Source organism: Pholis gunnellus (genome assembly GCF_910591455.1).
Source record: "Pholis gunnellus genome assembly, chromosome: 13".
Taxonomy (NCBI): Eukaryota; Metazoa; Chordata; class Actinopteri; order Perciformes; family Pholidae; genus Pholis; species Pholis gunnellus.
This window is the reverse complement of record NC_136540.1, coordinates 13,587,765-13,610,964: the sequence shown is the minus strand read 5'-3', so window position 1 is coordinate 13,610,964 and position 23,200 is coordinate 13,587,765. Positions and strand designations below refer to the sequence as shown.

General features: G+C 39.8%; 2 protein-coding genes across 2 annotated transcripts; both read right to left on the bottom strand.

The window, feature by feature from the left end:
* Window positions 1-12,300: 12,300 nt before the first annotated feature.
* LOC306705522 (transmembrane protein 120A-A-like) lies at window positions 12,301-18,843 on the bottom strand. Its single transcript, XM_079172297.1, has 12 exons — window positions 18,699-18,843; window positions 17,304-17,422; window positions 16,930-17,061; window positions 16,591-16,650; window positions 16,397-16,492; window positions 15,576-15,665; window positions 15,064-15,129; window positions 14,855-14,916; window positions 14,364-14,456; window positions 13,858-13,922; window positions 13,557-13,625; window positions 12,301-12,809 (listed from the first exon to the last, which is right to left on the bottom strand). Exons 1-12 carry the CDS (start codon window positions 18,774-18,776, stop codon window positions 12,696-12,698), a joined length of 1,044 nt encoding a protein of 347 aa, XP_079028423.1. The 5' UTR covers window positions 18,777-18,843; the 3' UTR covers window positions 12,301-12,695.
* Window positions 18,844-20,349: 1,506 nt separating this feature from the next.
* styxl1 (serine/threonine/tyrosine interacting-like 1) lies at window positions 20,350-22,962 on the bottom strand (the record flags this gene model as incomplete). The annotated part of the gene is made up of 8 exons (XM_079172187.1): window positions 20,350-20,481; window positions 20,903-21,015; window positions 21,245-21,342; window positions 21,433-21,575; window positions 21,705-21,838; window positions 22,010-22,109; window positions 22,650-22,711; window positions 22,860-22,962. The coding sequence occupies 8 exons, from the start codon at window positions 22,960-22,962 to the stop codon at window positions 20,350-20,352; spliced, it is 885 nt and encodes a 294-aa protein (XP_079028313.1).
* Between the last annotated feature and the right edge of the window lie 238 nt (window positions 22,963-23,200).

Below are 23,200 nucleotides of genomic sequence, written 5' to 3'. Positions count from 1 at the left end.
CATTTCCATATTAAGTAACATAACATGTGAGCATACTCTATCCCAGCATGTAATGGATAAAATGCCCCCAACTGTTGTTGAAGAAATTAACACGTCAGGATTTTACTTCACGAGTTTAAACAAATAAAATAGAATATGCCTTTCGTGAGATAGTAAATATAGTAAATAGTGGGACATTGAGAAATTGCCTTATTACTTAATGCATTAACTTGAGTATGAAATGATTGATTTGTTTGTTTTGGTAAAAACAAACATAATGGTCATTATTAAAAAACAACAACATATATATTTTTGTTTAAATGCCGGCATTGCTTTTTCTCTTCGGCTAACGTAACTTAATAGAGTGAACTCTTATACTGCACCCAGCAGCATAAGCAGCAGATGCTGAATAAATTGAGCATACAGTCAGAATCGATCCCGCGGAATACAGAAAAAAGAAACCATGTGCCTTCACCTCTTGTTAGCAGAGGTGAAGTTTGCTGAGCTGGAGGCTTACTGGAACAAGAATCATCAGATATACTACCCAGAATTTTCTAAATAGATTATAGCTTATAGGAGCATTGTGGAGGTGTGTGTGTGTGTGTGTGTGTGTGTGTTTGTGTGCACATTTGTGTGTGTTTTTGTAAGGCAGAGAGGGCATAAATGGGTTATGGGACCTCTAGATGTTTTGGGGGAGGGGTAACTGATGGGACCTCCTGCCATTGCTCAGATCCTGTGACAGGGTTTGCCCTGAAGGGGACTGTCATGTTACCATTGACCCCGTGGAAAGATTGTTGCCATGGCCACAAGACGCCTTAATGAACTAATGAATCATTCTGGCACACCTCAGCTCAGACACATCAGTGTCTTGTTAAGGGCACAGAGGGAGGGAGGGACGGGGGCGGGGTCAGGACTCCATATAGACACAAAGCAGGGTTTGGTTTAAAGCAGTCTAAGGGACCCAGGTGGCCAATTGTTCCCAAATGTAGTGAATCCAAATTTGGTCAGGGCAGCTCTTAATCACCCGCAGACAGCACACTTCACATCCATTCTTCTCTGATTACATTAACAAGACGTCTAGGACTGTGCCATATCTACTCACTTAATGGAGAGGCTGTAAACCACCTTTGTGTTTTCTGCGCTGTGGTATGTGGAAATCTTCCATGACTCGTAAGATCCAACAATTAAGAAAACAGTTTTTGGGAAATAAGCTTGTTTGCTTTTTTTTCTGAGAGTAAGAAAAATGAAAGGATCGATACCGCTCTCTTGTCTGTGCTGCTTTCAGGGTTGTGGTTAGCCTAGATTAGCATCAAGTCTGAAAGCAGAGATAAGCAGCCAGCTTGTTTCTGTTAAAAGTGAATATAAAAAGCCTTTCAACACCTTTAAAGCTCACTCATTACCTTGCTGTTTATAAATTACTTTAATCTGAAAAAAAACAACAATTTGTGATTTTTCGGAACTATTTCTTGGTGGCCGGGTGCAGTGACTGTGTATCCTGAAGTTTCGTCATCACAGCAAGCTCGACAGGTTTGGTACCATCATGCCCAAGACATCCTGAAAGCTGTGCTTACAAACCGTATCTGGCAACGCACATGATAGCTAGAGAAGCTGCAAAGAATTACTCGACCCCTTTAGCTGGCTTGCTCTCCACTACCTCCACCTATTTGCATTCTGAAATACAACAACAAAGCTGGCAGAATTCAGATAACAAGAAAAAGCTTCTTAATACCGAGTGTAAATGCAAAGGCCTTCCAGATAACATCGATACAGATCACGTGTTATTATCCCGGTGGAAATGGGGTCCTAAAGTGTCACCTCAAGATAGTGCTACAGACCAGTGGGAAGGGATTTACATTGTTTTACATATGTTGTAAACAGAGTTGGACGTTAATTCCCAGCGGGTTCAGCACTACAGTCATCATTTGTTTCAATGTTATTATCAAAGATATCACTTTATGAGGGTGTAACACATTTTATTTTACACAAGTTTTTTTCTCAGTGTTTCTCGCCCACAGCCGAATCATCCTACAGAACATAGACCGTTATAGTTCAGATCTTTGTGACCATTTCTCACTAACAATAAACAGAGCATCTTTACTGATGTGGCTCTTGAACGTTTACATGTGTTCAGTAATCCCGGTGAAATTTGATTCAGAAAAAAAGCCGGAGCCTTCAGGCAGCTCAGATAAGGCAGCTTTAAACTCCCCCTACTCGGCCACATGATGACGGCAGCCCTTTCAGCTGTTTACAGCTCCGCAGAGAAGATATAAGAGCTTCACTGCACTTAAAATTAGAGTTTACAAAATGTAAGCAACGTCTTCAACAGACCTGTTGACAGACCTTTCAACTTCTCACATACTAATGTGAGATACTGTTTCTTGTTTATGCGTTATGCGGTATATCACAGAGGGTCGAGATTGGCCCCTTGAAACGGGCCCCCTGCAACTTGACTGACAACTGCAAGTGCAGCGGCTAACACTATTAACCTTAACCCATTCAATCATCCAATAACATAAAAAAGTCAAGTGTGAGGTATTCCCAACGGTGTTAACTATTTGCTGTGTACACACTTGCAGCATTTTAAAATCAGGGGGGGTCAATCTCAGGGTGTAGGGTTCCTCTCAAAGTGCACAACAAAACAGTATTAAACACATTCAACCATGTTTTTCTATATATTCTTCTATTGGTGGTCCTGCGACAAGCAAACATTTTCTTTAGCCCAAGCTAAAAGAAGCTTTACTTTTATTCCAAGTGAAACCATTGTTTTGTGATGTTTTATTGTTTAACTGTGGTGCTATCGGTTCAGTGTTGCAGCACTTTTTTGTTACCCCTCCTGTGCACAGACCACAGACAGCCATGACAGAGCACTGGCCCCATGGTTGCATTGTCCATTGTGGTTTTTATAGTGGGACACATCTTGCAGCTGCCAGCTTTTTTTTTCTTCACTGTTTAGTGTTTTAGTTATGGGGAGGGAGCAATGCTTTAGCTGCATAAGGTAATTTTATGTACTTTTGTTATGTTAGATAGATTTCCTATTTTTTTGCAAGCAGTTGACCTTAAAAAATAGTGACAGACAAATCCCTGGGAATCACATCCCTGCACTTCATGATTTACGAGCAGAACCAACTTTCAGTGCCAATACGAGAAGTCGTGGATCCTTTATGCAGCGAGGCGAAAAGGTGTGGAGGCCGTCTGACTTTCAAGCAGGAGAGCAGAGTTTGCTTCGCAAAACCTGCAGTTTGCCTTTTTATTGACCGCCACAATCTTCCCTGAACTTTTACCTTACACATTTATTGAAACCATAATCTTTCCCTTGCCTCTATAATACTAGTTTTCAGTTGAAAATGTTGAAGCATGTGAGAATTTTAAAAACATTGGCAATTGACGTGAAGAAAAGTTGTCTCATGTAATGTAGGGTTTTGCAGAGTTGTCAAATACTGACGTTCGTGTCCTTAAATAGGCTTGCTCTCTTTTCAATACCTTAATCCAGAGCAAGATAACTAAGCAAATACTGACAACACCGCCTTTAAATTTGCTGCGGTAATCATATTTCTCCCCCAAGAGGATAACTCCTGATGTTTCTGGTGACGTGCTGGCCTTTCCTGACCCGTCCTCAGGACAAAGAATCCACTTGGACAAGAAATATTGGATTCTAATGGGCGGATTGCCATTAGATTAACTGACACAAATTTATGTTCCTCCCATTGTTTCCAACTTGAACACTCTTTCCAGTGATCCCTTCCTGAAGACAAAATGTCATCTGTGCATGCAAGTTATCTCTTAATGTAATATATAGGTTTCCATTAAAATTCGTAAACATTTCCTAGAACTTTTTTAATTTGGCACTAATCAGCAAAAATATAGTATTTTTCTCCCTGTAAGAACATTCACATCTAAACCGTAGTAAATATTAATTCATGTATTCATGATGTGAAATGTAATTCTTCATATATGTTGAGTTCTTTGCTGCATGGGCTATAAAACTTCAGCTTTCCTGCTGTGCACTAACTAAACAACTCTCTACACTGTGTAGGCAGTTAATTGCGATTCAACAAGTCCTGTCTCCACCTTAGCAGAGTGAACTCAGGTATAAGCTCTGTAATAGTAGAAAGAACCTGAAGCGTCATCTGTATACTCACTGCAGGTTTGTCTTATTTGCTTGTTTACACCTCAGCTCAGTGGGGGGGGGGGGCACATGATGATTTAAAAGGGAAATGGTAACCAGGGGAAACTGGAAATAGCAGTGACCAGCGCTCACCAACAATAGCTGCAGTGAAAGTAACAAAGGAGTAAGAAGCCTTTTTTTACTCTGTTTTGTGCTGAAAAGATGGAAACAAAGGCAATAAACTGGATGTTGGGAAGAAAAGCTTTTCCTGAAGGCAGCACAAGCAGTCATGTGATATTTTAAACCTGTCACAGTGGGGGGCTTGTGCGTGAACAATATGAGTATTTCATGAGTATCCTGTGCAATGCCCTGCAGCCCCTTGTTCTCTTAGAGTCCTCAGTATTGTAAGTACCTGCTCCAATGTTGTTTCTACAGTAAGTATATGACCAACTTCTTAGCTTCTCAGCTTCAGTGCGTTGTAAAACTACCACTCCATCCTAATTACAGATGTGTGATGTACTGGTCACCACTGTAACCCCTTGAGGTCATGTCCTTTGTGTTGTTCCTGGGAAGTTGGGGGTTAAATGACCTCAAGATGAGTTAAGATGTTTTTGACTGATTTCTTTTAGATTACTGTACGTACCATCAGATTTTGCTGTCTTCAGGTAAAGACTGTTAGACTAAAATAAAGTTGGATAAAGTGGCTCTCCACCACAATTATATTCCTGGTAGTGTGGAGGCAACTTTGAACAAGCAATAACATTTACAGAATAGCTAATTGAACAGTTAAATGAATAAATGCAAATGCTGAATCGTTGCCAAAGAGCACTGAAGCTGTTCTGGAGGCTCATGGTGGGGCAAATTGGATTAGTTCAAAGATTAAGTTTTCAGTTTTACATCCCATTATTTCATATTGGATGTCTTTCTGGGCCAGACATTGTCTCTCGACCTGCTGCTGTACATGTACAATGTTGATTGTCACAACAAATTCAGGCATAAGCTGCCTTTGAAAATGAAATATAATTATACATGAGCCACGTTTATGGAAATTTAGTACACACACTCATACAAAATAAATTATAACACTTCATACAAAAATGACAGCTGTGTTACATTGACAATGAAAGTGTTTCCTCCTGTGATTCACTACGGACCACCGTGTATACATGTTCAATGAATGTGCTGCACCTGACATGCTGCCTGTGCTCTGCAGGAGGCTGCAGGGTGTTTATTCTGCACGGCGCAGGGTGATTGTATTCAGGACAAAATGTGTTGTGATTAATTTTCTCTTGGCTCAGACTAAATTGGCCATCTGGTTTACAAGAGCACACAGTGTGTGTGGGAGTGGGCCTACTGACCCACTTCATTGTTCATGCTTTGGCCCCTCAGGGCCAAATATTACCTACATGTGGGTCAAGGACTATGCAGGATGCAGTTGTGTATGGTTGTATGTGTAAATGTAGATATATTTATATGGATATATGGGACTGCAATCTTTGTAATTGTTGCTGTGGGATATTGAATTGTCTTTGTTGCCCGGCTTAAATTAATTTGTCCACTTTGATTTTAAAAATGCAATTTTGACAGCTCCGAGGATGATTTGTGGTCACACTGAAGAGGACATAAAAAGTGTTCAATGAAGAACCCTCTCAGAATGCTTTTGGATAATGTCCAACATGCACTTTCATCCCCAACATTTTTTTTTTCTAAAAGGAGTTGTTCAACATTTGGGAAAATAAATTTCTTTGCTTTCTTTAGAAAGCTGGTGAGCTGAAGTCAGCACTTGTTTAGTCTAGAAGCAGGGGTCACAGGCAGTCAATCAACCCCTCCGAAGCTCACTATTTGACACGCTGTATCTTGTTTATTTCATCTGTACATAAATGCCAGGTGACACCATTGTGCTCGTACAGAGACCAAAACCAAAACCTGCTCCGTTCGACTGTATCTGTAGCCGGAGACGCTGCCCAGAAGTGCTGGGTGGACGGACAAACTGTGGAATGTAGACACAGCTGCCACACAGATATCAAAGCTTGCATGTCTCTAAACTCCCTGCCGCTCAATGGCAGGTAAAAGTGTTGCTAATGTGCCTTCACCGCTCTGCCCAGTACATGCAGTTTTTTGTGTTTCTCAGTTGATCCGAATTGAAGATATCATCATTATCCTCTTCTGTTTAGGAAGATTATTGATTAACACACCTTAATTGGCATCAGAAAACTGCAGCTTTATGTGTTCCTGCATCAGTCAGACACAACTCCTACACGACCAGCTTGTCCAAAACACAACTGATAGATTCCTTCTATTTCCTTGTGAACATAAGTGTGGCCTCAGGACAGTCTGCTCTTGCTGGTCACCGGTCCAGAGTCTACCTGCGAAACCTTGGGACTCACACACTTCTCAGAGTCTGTTACTCTGGATACTCCACAGTGAATCCTGAGTGTGAGCATTGGGACTATATTTTGGTTAAACAAATTAAAAAAGGTTCCAATAAAAACTGTTTAGAGTCAGCTCTGTGGATTATGCAGAGTAAGACACTGTTTCTGGAAAGATATGTTGCTGCTGAATATTTAAATGCAACTCTTCGATGCTTAGAGCAAATTAAGCACAAATGCAAAACCACAAACTAAATGCTTGCGGAGGCAGAAATCTCAAATCTTGGACGAATAAAACTAATTGGATGGACGCCACTAAGGGGAAGTGAGAAAATATGTTAGTCTGGTTGTTGGTAATTTGGGTGAGCCAACCTTTAAAAGTCAGTTTCACTGTCCAAACACATACTGTGTTACTGTTACATTTGAGCAAATTGTAACCTTTTTTTCTAGAAAGTGCTATAACCATTAAGTTATTAGCTTTATAAATAGTAGCATTACATAAAATGTATGCATGTGTTTTAAGCCATGCTAGCGGTGTCGATTGGATGGATTGATATGAAATTTGGTTCGGACATTCATGTTACCCAGAGGATGAATCCTGCAGACTTTGAATCGAGCGCCAGCATCAGGAAAAAACATTTAACGTGTCGAATGCTTAAGTTTATGACCAAATATCAGCCTGAGCTGTAATTTGTGTTTAATGCTAATAGCAAACATTACCATGCTAGCACGCTGAACTAAGATGGTGAACATGGTAAGCATTACACCTGCAAAACATGAGCATGTTAGCCTTGTCATCGTGAGCATGCTGATGTCGCGTTTAGCTCAAATCACTGCTGTGCCTATAATTACAGCCTCGCAAAGCTGCTAGCATGGCTTTAGACTGTTCAGTCTATTCAAAATTGGACATGCTTTGAATGGAATGAGTGACACAATAAAAGGGTTGTCGCCCTAATTCATCATCTTCATGTAAAGAGCTGCATTGCCGTTTTTCGTCCAGCTTTGTATCACCATCATCAAATACTTCTTTAAATTATGTTATAATATGAAAATAAAGATCAGAGAGTTATTTATGACACAGAATAAAAGATCATGGCATCATAAAAGGAGAAGTATATCTCTACGTTATCTTCTTTTCATCAGCACTGCACTGGTTGGATTTCATGGTTTGGCTTGAATCTGACAAAGAAATACTTTGAGGAGCACAAGAAGACACATGGCAGCGCATAGCCTGTTCCAAAATGCTGTTTGATGGTTGAAGAAGAAGGTAAAATTGTTGAGGCGCATGGCAAGCAAGTCTACTCCTTACAGTCTGCTTTTTGTGGTTGCTATAGGAACCCGCAGTCCAAAACCCCCAGAACGCCAGAATGTGTGTAATCAGCGCTACAGAGTGGGGGGAAGTCCTGCTAGGGTTACTCCCAAAGAGATGTGTTAAAATAAAGATGAATTCCCTTTTTTCTTTCAAACTCTGCAGGCCATGAAGATCTCTCTCTCTCTCTGTCTCTCTGTCTCTCTGTCTCTCTCTCTCTCTCTCTCAGATTTCCTCATTGCTCATGCTCATTTAACAAGTGGATGTAATCACATTCCCCTCTTATTAAATATGCATTTTTAATTTGCCACTCAGTTCATATTTCCAAGAGGTGAAGGAGTGGCTGTCGTGGGACTCAATTTGCTAATGAGGAGGGGAAAGATCTGAACACCATAGCTGCGAGAGCACAGAGCTGTGTTTTCTTCATGACTCTTATTTTGTTGAATCATTTAATTCAGTTGGATGCATTTATTTCACTTCCTCCCCGCCGATTGGCGAGATACACTGTTGGCTGCTGTTGGTCTGGATTGCAGCTCTAACTCTCCGCTAAAGAGAGACTGCAGGATATGTAAAAGTTGATGAGCTATATTTCTGTTACGGTGAGGGCCTGAAGACCTTTCCAGACTAGCTTGGTTTTATCCAAACCTCTCAGGATGTACGCCTTAGGTTTTCATCATTTGTGCAGATGAGGACTCAAGTCCACACCAAAATAGCATCAGTATGGTCTAATTTTGAAAGATTGAACTGTGCCCTGGTGAAGAATAAACTCATTTGAACTCAGCATGATTTGTAAACATCCGTCACTAGAATACACTTTGATGTCCTGTGCAAACAGGATCTCCGTGTTTCAGGATGACTGACTGACTTCTCTGTCAGTACATGTGACTTATTTTGCAGCTTGTAATAGGGCACACTAATATACCTGGAGCAGGCAGCCGGCAGCACAAATCATGGAATAACGTAAGATAAAATAACCTACCCAAATAACTAACATTGTCCATATGTTAGCTGACAATAAACAACCAAATATGGTGTATTCTCACCGGCTTCCACTGGGATCTACTGAATTTAACCCTTTAACATCTAGTTTTCCCTTTTATCTCACGTTACACCTGCATCAACAGTTTTTAGCCACTTGGGGGCCACAGAAACAAAATGTAAACACAACATTGACACATTATCGGCTTTAAAGTGGGTTAAGAACCAGTGACCCAGCCATATACCACCCCCCCCCCCCCAAAACAAAAAAAAGCCAAATTCAACCCCAAAACCATTTTAGATTTCCTGAGAAAAAAATATTAAAACCTAAACAATGCTTGCAAGCTTTGATTTTATTGAACAATAACTCTGAATGTTGGAACAATTTAGAAAAAACACCACAAAAAACAGACTACCACCAACATAAATCCAAAGACGTCAGCATAGCGTTCCACTCCTGGATCAGCCTCTTCCGTCAGAATCCCATCTCCTCTATCATCAGCTACTTCCTCTCCTCGCCTCCCTTTTAATCACTCTGTCCCAGATGGAAGCTGCCTTTCTTTTTCATATATGCACTCTGAGACAAAGCTTGTGTATTTCGGCCCTACTCAAGCAGAGAAACACCCCCCCCCCCTCTCTCTCTCGCCCTCCCTACTGCCGCTCAGAGTCTTTCCCAGGCAGGGAGGGAAGGTGAGTACAGATAAGAGGTCTTTATCTGGGTCCCAGAGGGAAGGTGGGTTAAGTTTAAGGTGAAGGTTTGACAATGGCGGCCCGGGCTGCTTGCTGTGGCTGTTCCCTCCTTCCCTTCTCCACCTCCTGATGCGAGGCTCAGACTCAGTCCCCGATCCCCATGTCCTTGGGCTCATTCTTGACAGCCCCCACTGCTCCATGCTTTAATGAGAAAGATGAAAGAGGTGCAGGCTGGGAGAATACCCAGCCCTCCTCCTCCCCTTCCACCACCCCATTCACTTTGCTCTTCGTCCCGTTTGTTCAGCCCTGCCTCGCTCTCACTGGCCCTGCAGCACTAACTCATCCAAGACTTTTTGCCGGGGTGGGGGAAGTTCTACTGTGATAAATTAAGAGTGAGGGTGGTTTCCTTTTTACATTTTTCAGGTATTATTCCCTCTGATCTTGTGCGCACATTTCTTTCCATTTCTTTGTGTTCTACTGTAGGTATTTAAATCATAAAGCATCATAAAGAACAAGCTTTCTTGACATCTTTCAATCTTTTCTTATAAGTTACAATGATAACAGTGTTCATGAAGATTGTATCATTGTGTCTTGCATATGAATATGACCACATGCACTTAAAAGACACCACAGATACATGAAATAGATCACCTATCTTCTATTCCAGGCTTTTGACACAAAGCAATATATTAAAACTTAGAAGCCATTTCAGTTTGTATTTCAGATTTCTCTGCACGCAGAATAAAAAGTAAAGGTGAGGGTGTGAGCACATCTGTACACGTACAGTAAATGAACTGTGATGTCATATTGTTGTTATTGGATTTGTGTACTAATGTGATGATTTATCAGATATTTGATTTGCTGTATTATACAAAAACAGACATTCCTGCCTCATTATTTTATTAATTGAATTTTCATTAAACTAATACACACCAGGGCGACTGTTGGCAGAATGGTTTATATAAAATATAACTCTCTCTTTCTCTCTCTCTCTCAAATGCAAATTTACACAACAGAAACTTTAATATATTATTAGACATGTGTTTTCTATTCATTGATTCATGTGCTTTTGAGTTAACAAATATTTCAAGAGCAAACATGCAAAAAAACACAACACAAAGATACCCTATCACAAAAAGCAAAGAAGAAAACTAATGAAATAACAAGCATAGAGTGTCCACAATGATTGTAGATATGGAACAATAGAGACCTAGAGACCATCTTGCGATGGGATCAAACCAACCGTTACAGGGGGAAAAGTGCGGGGGCCAATGGCCCCTTCCCCACTTCCACACCACCCTACTTCCGACGCCCTCGCTTGGACACACCCATCTTCGAACTCAACCTCTATTTTGATCTCAGCTGCACACCTGTAAAGTTTCGTGAGTGCTTCTTGCACAGTTGCGACGCCCTCATGGTGACAAAAGCTGTCTAATAAACAGTAGGTGTCTCGAGGACCACATTACCAGCATCACTGTCGCAGCTGGAAAGCAGGCCACTAAACGTTACAATTAGTCACTTAGATGTTCCATAATCCCTTTTAACCACAGAAACCCCAAAGGGTGCTGCAACCACAGTGGGACCACAGCACTTCCTAAAACTGTACATTACATAATCAAAACCCTGCAGAGACCAGCAACAGTGCCTCCACCAGGGTCACAAGCTCCAAAAGCATCATTTTTTTGTGCAGATAGTTGTTTAGTTCTTTTAATTTTACAGTACATTGGGAGGGCAAAACTAGCAAGTAATCTGCTACGGTTCACTAGTAGTCATTTATTTAAGAAAAGAGGCCAGATTGACATTAAAAAAGGGGGTCTACCAGTACCGACTCTCGATGTGGCCATTGAGCCGTGGGTCCAGCATTCCCACTGACGCCTTTTAATTGTCTCGTTCAAACTACAGCAGAACCACTCACTGATTAGTAACATTCACTCAGTGAAATTGATGATTGATCTTGTTGGCGTGTGAACAATAAGCACCACACCTCCTCATCCTCCTTAGAGTCCTGCAGCACCAGATGGCGGACTGTGATCACCCTTAAGAGATGTGATCCAGCCGAGAGATTCTGTGACTGAATCCTTGTTAAAAATAAACACGAGACCTTAGATGAAGAAAAGTGTGATGATGTTTGTCCAAAAATAAAGACAGTCTAGTCTGTGTGTTTACATAAACAGCAGAACCCGGTTTGTGTTCCCTGTCAGCTGTTGTAGTTCAATGTCTCCACCTTGGGGTCATTTTGATGTAATGCAACAATGAACAAAATGCTTGAGATAGTTTTCAAACACTCTTATATGGAACAAGGATTGTAGATTTTGTCCACCATCACTTAATGCTTGAAGCATGTTAGGACGGGATCTGTTTACTGCCAGTGTGAACAGAATGATTACAGCAGGTAAAACACCAGCCTTTTGTTTTAGGCTTTAAAGGAATACTTCACCCCCAAAATGATCACTTCAATATCAACTACTCCTCTTGGTGTTTCCTTGAATCTGTGAAGAAAACATTGTTTTTCTCACATGCCTCCAGGGTGAAACAAGTAATTTTAAAAAATCTGAAAACGGATGCTTTGATTTTTTTTGTTCACCGTGGATGCATGCAAGAAATAACTTTTTTCCCCCCAAGAATTCAAGGTAACACACGGTAAGTAAATGATACACAAATGATCATTTTGGGGGTGAAGTATTCTTTTAAATCGTGTAACTATTCTTTAAATGTACTTCGAAACGTAAAGTGAGACAATGTAGGCAGGAAATACACCTCAACAGTGAGTTAGGATGAGGCTATACTAAAGACACATTATAGATACAGATGTAGATTAGGAGATCTCGTAACCTTAAATAGTGGCAGTAAAAACAAAAACACACGGGGGCTTGGAGTGTTTTATTGGCACTTTTTGTAAGAATAAAATACAGTGCAGCTGCTGAGAAACAAAATATAGTTTTCTCCAAATGATCATGATGCAAATAGCTTCGTTATTTCCATATTCAGTAACATTTCCTAATCGGAGTTGTACAATTCTATGACAGAAAATCCTGCTGAAACATCCTTACGGTGTATTTTATTGACAGGTCAATGAGATAATATCTATGACCTACCCGTAAAACATATTGCACTTTAAAAATGAATTTAAAAGGATATTGCTAACAGTAGCAGTACATGTAAATGGTCCACAAGGACAACAATTATGCCATCGATAAAGAGCTCTAAGGAGAATATTAGAGCTAATGGTAACACAAACAGGAGGGTTTTTTGGTTTTTCTCTTCCTTATAAGATCTTGGACTTGTCCTGGTTGTTCATGTACTTCTGGTAAACCACTCCCAGTGTGGTGAAGAAGTTTCCCATGAAGAGCACCACGTAAGAGCAGCAGCACATCACAACCTGCACCACAGCAAGAAAAAAGAAAAGAAAAAAAGGAAGCTCAGAAGAAGACATTTTCATCGAACTTTTAGAAAATATTTACTTCTTCAATATTTACTTCACTTTAATGTTTACTTCACCAAAATATCTAATTAATAATCTGCATTCAGGATTTATACCAGAAGTTGTTCAGTCTCCTTAAAGTCTAAATAAAACCTGTGATTGTTACTGGTGGAAGGTGGAAAATACAAGCCGGAATTTTTCTTTTAAAAAAAAATGCAGGATGTGTGTTTTTGTAAAGTTGGTCGTAAGTGCTTGTGATATAAAAAGAAAAACATAACGTAACATCATAGCTCCGATAGGGCCATGTTGCACAATGACGGTTGTGCATGCAATTGGAGAAGTTTGCACAACTATATTAGGGCCTATGTCAGTAAAAAAACTCAAGAATATACGAGAAGAAAACTTGGATATTGTCTGAGGAAAAACTCATACTGCTTTGACTCTGAGCTGTTCCTGTGTTTGCACTGTACAGATAGTAGTTGGGAGTATTTTTACAAAAGAAAAAAATCTGAATCTGATGATTATGACAAAGTCATAGGGCCCATTTCTGATTTCTAAAACAGATTTCTGGACGTTTATCCTCAATAGATATGAGCCATTCTTCCATTACTGACAAGAATGGGATCTATGACTCCAAGAAGAACTGGTATGATATTTCTGCGAGTAAATAAACAAGAGAACGTAAAATCTCTCCGGTGTACAAACCTGCCACTCTTTACACTCCGGGAGCTGAAACATCCTGAACAGTGTTATGCTGTTGTAGAGCTGCCAGAACTGTCAGAGGAGGAAACAGTCAACAGTCAACCCTCATAAAAGTAAAAAAAACGTCCACGTTTTTAATTTGGTATTTCTAAACTGAGATGTTCACACAGACTTTTTTTCAGCAGTTTTTAATCTTCAGAACAGGCAATGATTAATATCAACATGTGTTTGGTTTATAAAATGCTAATTAATGAGCCCTAGATGTAATTAGGCAGTGAGCACTACTACGAGAGAAGCTACTCACATGACCAAAGAACAAGAAAGGAAGCAGGAAGGTCAGTCCTCTCCACATCCAGGACTGGAAACCCTCTGAACACCAGGAGAGGAGAGGAATATATCATTATCAATAGAGGATGATCATGACCCATATGTAAAGTAGACATTCGAGAAATGAAATCATTATTATGATTATGATTATTGGAATCAAGAAATATTATTAATTTTTTTGACAAGGGTCCCTTTGAAATAAATAAAAAAAGAATGGTGACCAACATCTGTACTGAGCGAAAACATTGTGCAGTGAACAAGAGTCTACAGCCTGTGAGGCTGTACTTGGCAGAGAGCTAAATGTATGATATGAAGTCAGAGAAACTCCAAGATCATTCTGATTCATCATCTCAGAAAAATGAATGTCTGTATCAAATTTCCTAGCAGGATCATGTGTGCCCCTTCTTCTTGAATTATTTCAGTCATTTATAACAAACATAAACTCACAAGCTGGTGACTGACGGCGGTTCGGAGTGCACTCACCGACTGTAACATCCATGTTGTGTTTTTCTCCCAGAGCTCGGAGTCTGTACAAACAGCCACTCTGGTAGTAGTACTGGAGAAACTGGACAAAGCCTACATTGCAAACAGAACAGAGAACAATAAAGGAAGTTGATAATTGATGGCCAATATATCACTTAAAATAAATACAGAATGTTTTTCGTCTCAGAGAACAGACACATTGTGTGTCCACACTTGATACTACACACAACACCTGCTCTCCTTTTAAAACTGATGGTATCTTTCCATCTTTTGGTCCAAGCCTTGTACATTTCAACCGTTCAAAGGTTTGTATTCTCCTGCTGCAAAAGCTTGATTGTGCCTAGTCAGATGTCTGAGAGGAGTACTCTACATGTCTGAGGACATGTAGAGTATCTTTATACTTAGAGCATCTTTATACTTAGAAGTTATTTTGTATATATAAACGGTTTGCAAAAAAATAAAAAAGTCATGACACAGTTTGAATCTCTTACTTTGGTATAGACAGTTTGTTAGGAACTGATTCCTAAACATCTGGTAGAGAGCGCCTTCGGGCCTGCCAACAAACACATCTGGTTAGAATGGAGCACAAACCAAAACATTTATCACATTTAAGCTGAAAGTCACAAAAGCCAATGTATCATTATATTTTGTACAGGTTTGGTGATAGCGTAAAAAACCCAAAGTGGATAACATCACTCACCAAGTGAGCATGACTCCTGACTGGAAGGTTGACACATAGTGATGGAAAACCCACCAACCTTTGATCCTGAAACAACACGGAGGACTGAAACTGAACAGGACTGTACGTAGAACTGCTAGACCAACAGGATGCGATGCTCGGTGTAGCGTCTGTCCACGACTAATCTGGCATACCGCTGGACCCATCGGCCGTATATCATTTGTGCTTATTTGCGCCTGTATGGATCGCATCTTCTTATGTTTGTCGGAGGAGAGATAGCTGTTAGCAGTTTGCTAATAGAGCTAATGATGGTTTGTGTTCAGAGGGAGCACAGTTACACAGTGAACATCTGTTACATGGGTGAAACACAGGTCTGATGCCTTTGCGGCCTGGACAGGGGGGGCAATTGTGGTTTGTATTTATTCAATCAAACATTACAGCAGTGGTCGTAGCAGACACGCCTGGTGAAAATCTGCACTTTTCTAGTTATCATTATAATAAAAAACAGTAAATATAGTAAATTTGTCGCTGACCGTGAGCCGTTGCTGATGAGGACACTCTCCCGGATGGTGAGTGTGCAGTAGTACCACACCAACAGGAAGTTGAACAGGGCATCTAGGGCTCTGAAACAAAAACAGAAAAAAGGCACATAAAGAAGTTAAACACAACCAGAATTACATATAGGACGTCATTCAACAAACTCACTCATTCATCTATTTGGAGAGACTTAACTACATACACACATATTCAGTTTATTATAATAAAAATATAAATGTATTCCCTCGAATATATGATGAAACTATGAGCTCTTTGGACACGATACAAGACAAGCAGACGGGGAGGAAGAGAAATCACTCAACTGTTACTGTAACTTTGAGTGATTTCTTTGACGTTCTTTTCCAAATAATCCAGCCATGTAACAGAAGTAATCCCGGGCAGTCATAAACCACAGAACATCACGGCACCCATTTAAAATAAATAGAACATATTCCAACGATGTAATCCACGGCCAGAGTATTGTTATTATTATATAGGCCTTTATAAAAATCAGTCGACCTCTAATAAATCTATAGAAATAGAAAAGATCCACAACGACACACAACCCTGTATCAGTCAGACTCTGGCATGCATGTACCAGGAGTTATCTTGTTGACTTAATTAGGAAATGGTCCATACATCAATCATTTTGTTTGGACATTCCTTTAGTTACAATAAATTAACTATATTGTTGCACTATGAGACATGTTCCTTCATCACGATAAACGTTGAGCACTGTAGTTCCTTTTCTGTCTATCACACAAACTGTCCCGCTGAAAGCTTCTGCAAACATAAACAAGGTGTTGGGAACTCTTACCTGTAGCTGAACAAAAAGCGGCATGTGAAGGAGAACACAAAGAGGATGACCGTGAGGACCAGTTTGAATTTCTCGTATTCATCTTTGTAGGCAAATCTGAAACGATGAAACGATGTTAATGTGATGTTGACATGACTTTACTTTTTTTTAAAGATATTGTTTTGGGGTTGTAAGAAGTGGAACGTCCAACTTACTTTGACTGTTTGTTGAGGAGTGTTACGTTGACGTTTCCTAAAACAAGATTGAGGTATAACCTAAACAGGGACAGATGTCAGTCATTCACAACGCAGACATCGGAAATATTGTGACTGTTTTGTGGTTTTATATTGTGAATATATTCAAATCAAATGTGGTGCTTCATTAGCTGGTATAACAAATGTACTATGCTAGTACTACAATGCTACTACTACTTCAACTACTTTGAACAATTTGACATTTTCCATGTTTGCTGGAGAAAAAAAATACTGACAATTAAAGTGAAACTCCTCTTTGTCATCCAAGTACACGCAGTAAATCATATGACAAAATCACACCCGTTCTTCTTTGGCAGAAAAGCCTCCATCTCAGAGAAAGTATCCGTTCTCTCTTTGATGGAGTCCTCCATTTCAGCGATGGCATCCACGTCCTCTGGATTTAATTTGGGGGTTGGATGATTTTCTTTGCATCTAAAAATGGAAGAAAAACATTATGACATGGTTATAACACAGCACAGACTCGCCTACATACATAAAGTATATCAGGGTATTCAGAAAAAAAAGAAATTGCCAAAAATAAACTATTGCCAGATTTTGAATGAACTCAAAGAAGCATATCAGATACATTATCGGAGCCCTTTAGGTTCTGGCTGAGAAGAATGCACAAATACTCCCAACAAATTCTCCTCAATGAATCTCTGATCAATACTTACTCTTCTAGTGACGCAGTGAGCTCTTTCAGTTTCTTCCTCTGGCGAGCTATGGCACCGGAGCAGTTGTCTTGCAGTTTCGCCACTTCCTCAAGTTTCTGTTTGTATAAACGATGGGTGTCCTGAAGGGGAAAAAAAAAAGGAATACACAAAGTTGTGTTGTGCAGTGCCAATGTTTACATTTTTTACACATTTAAATTCAAAATACTGTTTGGAAACCTGTTGTCACATAAAGAAGCCAGAATAGATGTTGATATTGGGGTAACAGAGGCAAAATACCAGAATGTTTTTCATTATTGCGTCATGCATAAATAATATGTCCAAACAGGCTTACAAGAATCATAATCATTCAAAGTTCTGTAGCCCATGAAGAATCCACGCTTTACTCTTCTTACTGACCCTTTATTGACAAATTAAGCAAACGATTCCACAGTCTCATCATTCCCCTTTGTACAGTCTTACTTACCTTCCCCAAAAAAACAATCTTTCCCAATTCTTGGAATACCTTTTCTTCCTGAAATAAACAATTTCTGTCATACTATGATTTATTGACGATGTTGTAAATCATTATCAGATTTAACCGGCAGAGCAATAGCATCTGTGTACACACAAACACTGAAATCAAGTTCCTCAATTTCAAGAACAAAGTCATTTCCATATCTTGCAAACAGGAGAGGAGAAGGAACATGACCTTGTTTAACACCAAAGGAAGAAGTAAACCAATCAACTTGTATATTATTTACTTCTATACAAGCACCAAAACAATGCTTTTAAAACTTTAAGAAAACCATCTACCCTTGCTTTTAAAAGTTTAAAAGTGGGTTAATCTCTATAAATCCAATCAAAAGCCAAAACATACAAAATGTACTTTTCGCTATTTCTGCTCTTATACTTCAAAACGAGTGAATATAATCAATGCACAATGATTAATAAGGATGCAGCTCGATCATATTTTTTGTTATTGTTTTGTCTTTTGTCACCTGACTTTATTGTATTGAGACTTACACTCATAAACTACCTCTTTCTCCCCACGGATTTAATCCCGTCAGTGCGTGTTATTTATGAATGGTGGGACTGTTGTTAGGTATATGCATAGAAAAAGGCTTATTGTTGTCCACTACGCATGTGACCTACGGTGACAAGTTGCAGCACAATTAGCTGTGTGGTCACAGTGATCACGTGGAGGGCAGCACCCGAATATTGGACACATATATGTAGCTAGTGGAGTAAAAAGTACTTTTGTTTACCTCTGAAATGTAACATTGGTGGAGTTGTAGAAGTCTACAAGTAGCATGATCCCACTGTCACCACCTCCCACCTTACCGCGCCACTGTTCCCCTGAGCAGGGCTCACTCCCCTGGGTGCAGCTGAGGAAAGTGTCGCTGCCGTGTGACTCACCTGCATTTGTTGGTGGTTCTTCTCTAAATCCTCCCATTCGCGCAAGCATTCGGTGAAACCCGTTGGATTGAACAACATTTTCTACACTGACATTAGGAAAAAACAATTCCTCCTGGTGCTGGGTTAACATTCAACCTCTGCTGTGCAACAGTTGTGCTGCTGTCAGTGTCAAAAAGATAAACCTACTTCCTGTAGTGCCCTTCACGATAAAAGCCTGAGGTGGGGCTACAGTTGGAGTTGGAGATGAGGGGCCATTTCCCGGTAAACTTTATGATTACTCCCTGATTATTTCTGTTTCTATTTTAGGAAGATATAGGGCCAGAAAATGACTGTTCTTTTAGTTTACTTGCGTTTTAAAAGTGTGAAAGTTGTTTTTGACAGCGGTGGAAAGCAAACACATTCACTCAATTACTGTAGACTATACTTTAGTAAAATGTAGAGGTACTTGTACTTTACTTCAAGTAATTTCATTTTCTGCTAATTCTCTACTCCACTACTTGTACTTAAAAAAAAAAATAGACATTAGTTCCTTTACAAATTCAGATTAATAATACAAAATTATACCAACAAGTAATTTATGAAACTGTTTTTCTGGGGGACCGTTTAAAAAAACAAAAGACATACTATTGCAACCCAATTCACAATAGGCCCAATCTATAAATCAGGAGACTGCGCACTGTGTTAAACTTTATAAATTAGACCAAATAAAACTATTGAGGAGTTAGCTAAAGGAGTTAGCTAAAACGTTAGCCTCTCCTTTTAGAGTCAATGTCATAAGTAAGCTGCAATTATCGGAACAATACAAACATTCAGCCTCTCTCGTGTGTCTCAAAAGTATACTCCAGATGTAAATGTTGACTAAAAGACGTTTATGCTTTTATTTTTTAAGGCCTCGTAAAAACGTCCGGTTTTATCCTAGCTAACGATAACACCCTTTACAAAACTCCACATCCATTCCTGCATGCGTCGTGCGCGTTAGACGTGCATATTTGCAACTGGTTGCCAATCAGATGGCATGTTGGTGAGCTCTAAGACTTTGGTTCCCCGTTTCAGCCAATCACCACCAAGACCTTTAAACACCCGCTTATGTGATTTCAAAACATTTTGCTTTGAGTGTAGAAATATTATCTCTTATAGTTTTATTTGCAGGGTTTAGTCATATAACTCCAAACTATGACCCTGACTGCAGCACCCCATTATAGAAATAAAGACATTTCAGTGACATGGGTGTTGTCGGTTCTCTGTCCCTTGCCAGGAAAGTTTCAGCGCAATATATTTATCTCTGATTGGCATGTGGGCTGTATTTTTAGAGCTGATGTTGCGTAACTCTAGAGGGTGGAACCTATACCCTATATTGTAAGCACTTCTAGCAGAGCCATGTAAGGACTGGACTGCAGCTAATGACATTTAAATGGCACTAAATAACATTTTTCCATAAATAACTTTGTTTATGAATACAAAACAGGAGAAGACGTTCAAAGAAGTTTTAAGTACAAACAAACCCCACTAGATGTCACTGTCCAATCTTCTGTCTTTTATTTTGAGCTATATTACCTTCCATCATAAGGGTTTATTTATGGGTTATCTGGACCAGATACACAACCTCTTTCCCCTTAATTTCACCTACAAAATAACATGACATCATCCTTTGTTAAAAATTAGGTGCAGAGATGTCAGTCACTTTCGTTCCCATGACGTGAAGCTCCCAGTCAGACAGCTGCTGTAGAAACCCTGTGTTTGGCCTCATGTTGGGTTTACATTTGAGCACGTACTTCCAGGCCTCCTGAAAAATAAGTCACACCAATAAAATTCTATATACTGCAAATATTATGTTATATTTCATATGCATATGCTCTGTTTCCATGATCAATATCTCATGCCTGTGTGTGCAAAGACTTTGTCCTTTTGAGAAGATTGATACCGCTCTCACATCTGTGTGCTAAACTGGAGCCAGCAGTAAAATCACTTTCACTTTTTGTTTTGCATGTATTAAACACAAATTGTCTTTTTTACGTAACAAACAAGATGCTGACTGGTTGCATGTCCGGGGCTTTGAAAAATGCTCTGCCTCTTATCCTGATTTGGAACAAAAGCACTTAAATGCATTTGAAGACACTCTTAGCAGAGAACTACAGGACTACAATTTGCACAGCACCTACTGCAGTCAGCACAGTCTAATACCAAACTGAATGAACCCCACTTGCCTCCAGTGTGTATTTGAGGTGGTGCATGAGAAAGGCAATGGCGACAGCACTGCAGCGGCTTCTGCCGTTCCTGGAAACTATCAGGACACAAGAGCCCATGTTGATGTGTGAACCTGAAAACAAGAGGATAGATTTATGTAAACACAAAACCTCTGCAGCATCAAGCCAATCCATGTACACTAATAGCAACTACAACTCCCCCCACTGAAAAACAAATTCAGATTTTCATTTGATGCATTTAGATTTTCCATTAACATCAAATCAATCACTTGCTGGTACAAATATTTGCGTATGTTCACCGATTGTAGAATAAAGGATTTGATTAAGTAAATCACAACTTACCAATAAGACTGCAAATCCTTTTAAGACTTGAATATAAATCAGACATCACTGAGTCAGCCACAGGGACCTTAGTGACGGTCTGGTTCCCATTTATGGATCTGGACCGAAAAGAAATTCAGAACAAATTGAACAACCATGATACTCAGAGTTTGCTCTAATGATATTTCAAACATCCGATCCTGTCTTACTCCAGAGTGTTACTCTCCGAGATGTCGATGACAGCTCTGACTTTCAGGTCTTTGAGGATGCTGGAGTCCATGCTTTGTTTCTCATCACCCATGTACAGCAGCGTTATGATCTCCACTGGATAGGGCTGCAGGTTTTCCAGCTCCTGAGAAAGTCCAGAAATATACTAAATTGTATCAAAATTAAACTCAATAAGACTTGATTGAAATAACCCCCACGGACTTCAACATGTGTGTACAAAGCCCCCAGGTGTATCAGGTGCGTTTTGTCTTACCATGATGGTGTAGATGATTTTCTCAGTGCATAAAAAAGGGTACAGAGCTGAGAACCTCTGAAAGCCTCCTTTCACTATGTGGACCGGACAGAGGCTAGCTTTGGCCAGTTCCTGGGCACATTTAACCGCTCTGTCTGCAATCACATTCAGAAGCAAACTGATGAACATCAATGTACATATTAGAGGCTGAAATGCACACTGGAAGCACTGCCTGAAGAGAACTACTAGCTTAGTAGTACTCGTTTAGGCGGGTCGTGGAAAATACAGATGCCCCAGTGCTCCTTTAAAGAAACATGTCCAGTTACCTTGTTGATGTAAAAATCTTGTGTTGCTGTCATATACCACCACGTGCTGCATACTGTCAACCTCCACAGCCTCTGGCAGGAGAAACGTACTCTCTGAACCCTGGAAAGAGGCACACAGAAGGTTTTGATATACTTGACGCAACAAAATGAGAAGAAATGAAGCTGCACTGCAAGGCTTGTATTTTAGTTTGTTTGTTTAGAAACCCCGTTACATATCGTAACAACGATCTCTACTTCTCTTGGATCCTTTTGTAAAATATATATTTTATTCACACATACTGTTTTTTGTTGTCTACTGTACTGTTGTGTTAAACAACTTTATAATATTTAGTAACACATCCTATTCTTTACAAAACAAACTATATTCATTCCCCTTGCTCCTTTTTTAAAACAAAAATGGTTGCAAATAACTCTCCGCGCACTATTTAGTCTGGACAGTTCAAGGCCATGAGAGGTGCTTTAAATTTAAACACTATGAGCGATAATACTAATGCTTGTTTTAACCATTTGCTAAGCGCAGATTTCTTACGACATTTTACAGCAACCAACCTTCTGCCCAATTACACTTATTTGTACCAATCAGACACAGACTGTTTGGACAGACAGACAGGAATCACTGTGCATACGATGACTTCCATACCATTTTGGCATTTTTAGCTGTCATGATGTGACTCAATCTGTAGTTATAGGTTTCTCCAGCATCTAGAATGGAGACATAAAACACACAAGTACATAACAACTAAAAGGTAAATTCAATTAAAGCAGAGCAATCAAGCAAAATCCAACTCATATCAAGTGTTCAGAGACTCCAGCATTACAAACTGAGCTAGCGTAGGAGTCCATTTCCCACCAATCAAACAGAGGAAGTTGATCTCTGCCAGCCTTAACACTGAGCTGCACTGGTTGAGGAGGTTAAAGAGCTCAAACGGCTCACACATCCTGATTTCAGCCATCGCGGGGAAGGAACAATTAGCCAGAAACCAATATCAATAAATAGCTAAGCTAGTTTTCAAAGAGCCTGGTTGCTATGTTTGGGCTCTGTTGTTAAGCAACCGAGGGACTTCCCTCATTGGTGGCTGGCGATGATGTTGAATTCTTAAAGTCACATGTACCCATTTTCTCCATGTATATAACTAATTCATTTTTCATCAACACATGTAGATAAACGTGTTAGTTACATTTATTTCATTT

Excerpts from the sequence above, each read along its gene's own strand:
- LOC306705522 (XM_079172297.1), bottom strand. The coding sequence starts at position 18,776 with ATGTTGTTCAATCCAACGGGTTTCACCGAATGCTTGCGCGAATGGGAG. Across the intron at positions 17,062-17,303 it reads CTCACTGCGTCACTAGAAGA|ATGCAAAGAAAATCATCCAA; the intron begins GTAAGTATTGAT and ends TTCCATTTTTAG. Across the intron at positions 13,626-13,857 it reads CTTTCTTGTTCTTTGGTCAT|TTCTGGCAGCTCTACAACAG; the intron begins GTGAGTAGCTTC and ends CTCCTCTGACAG.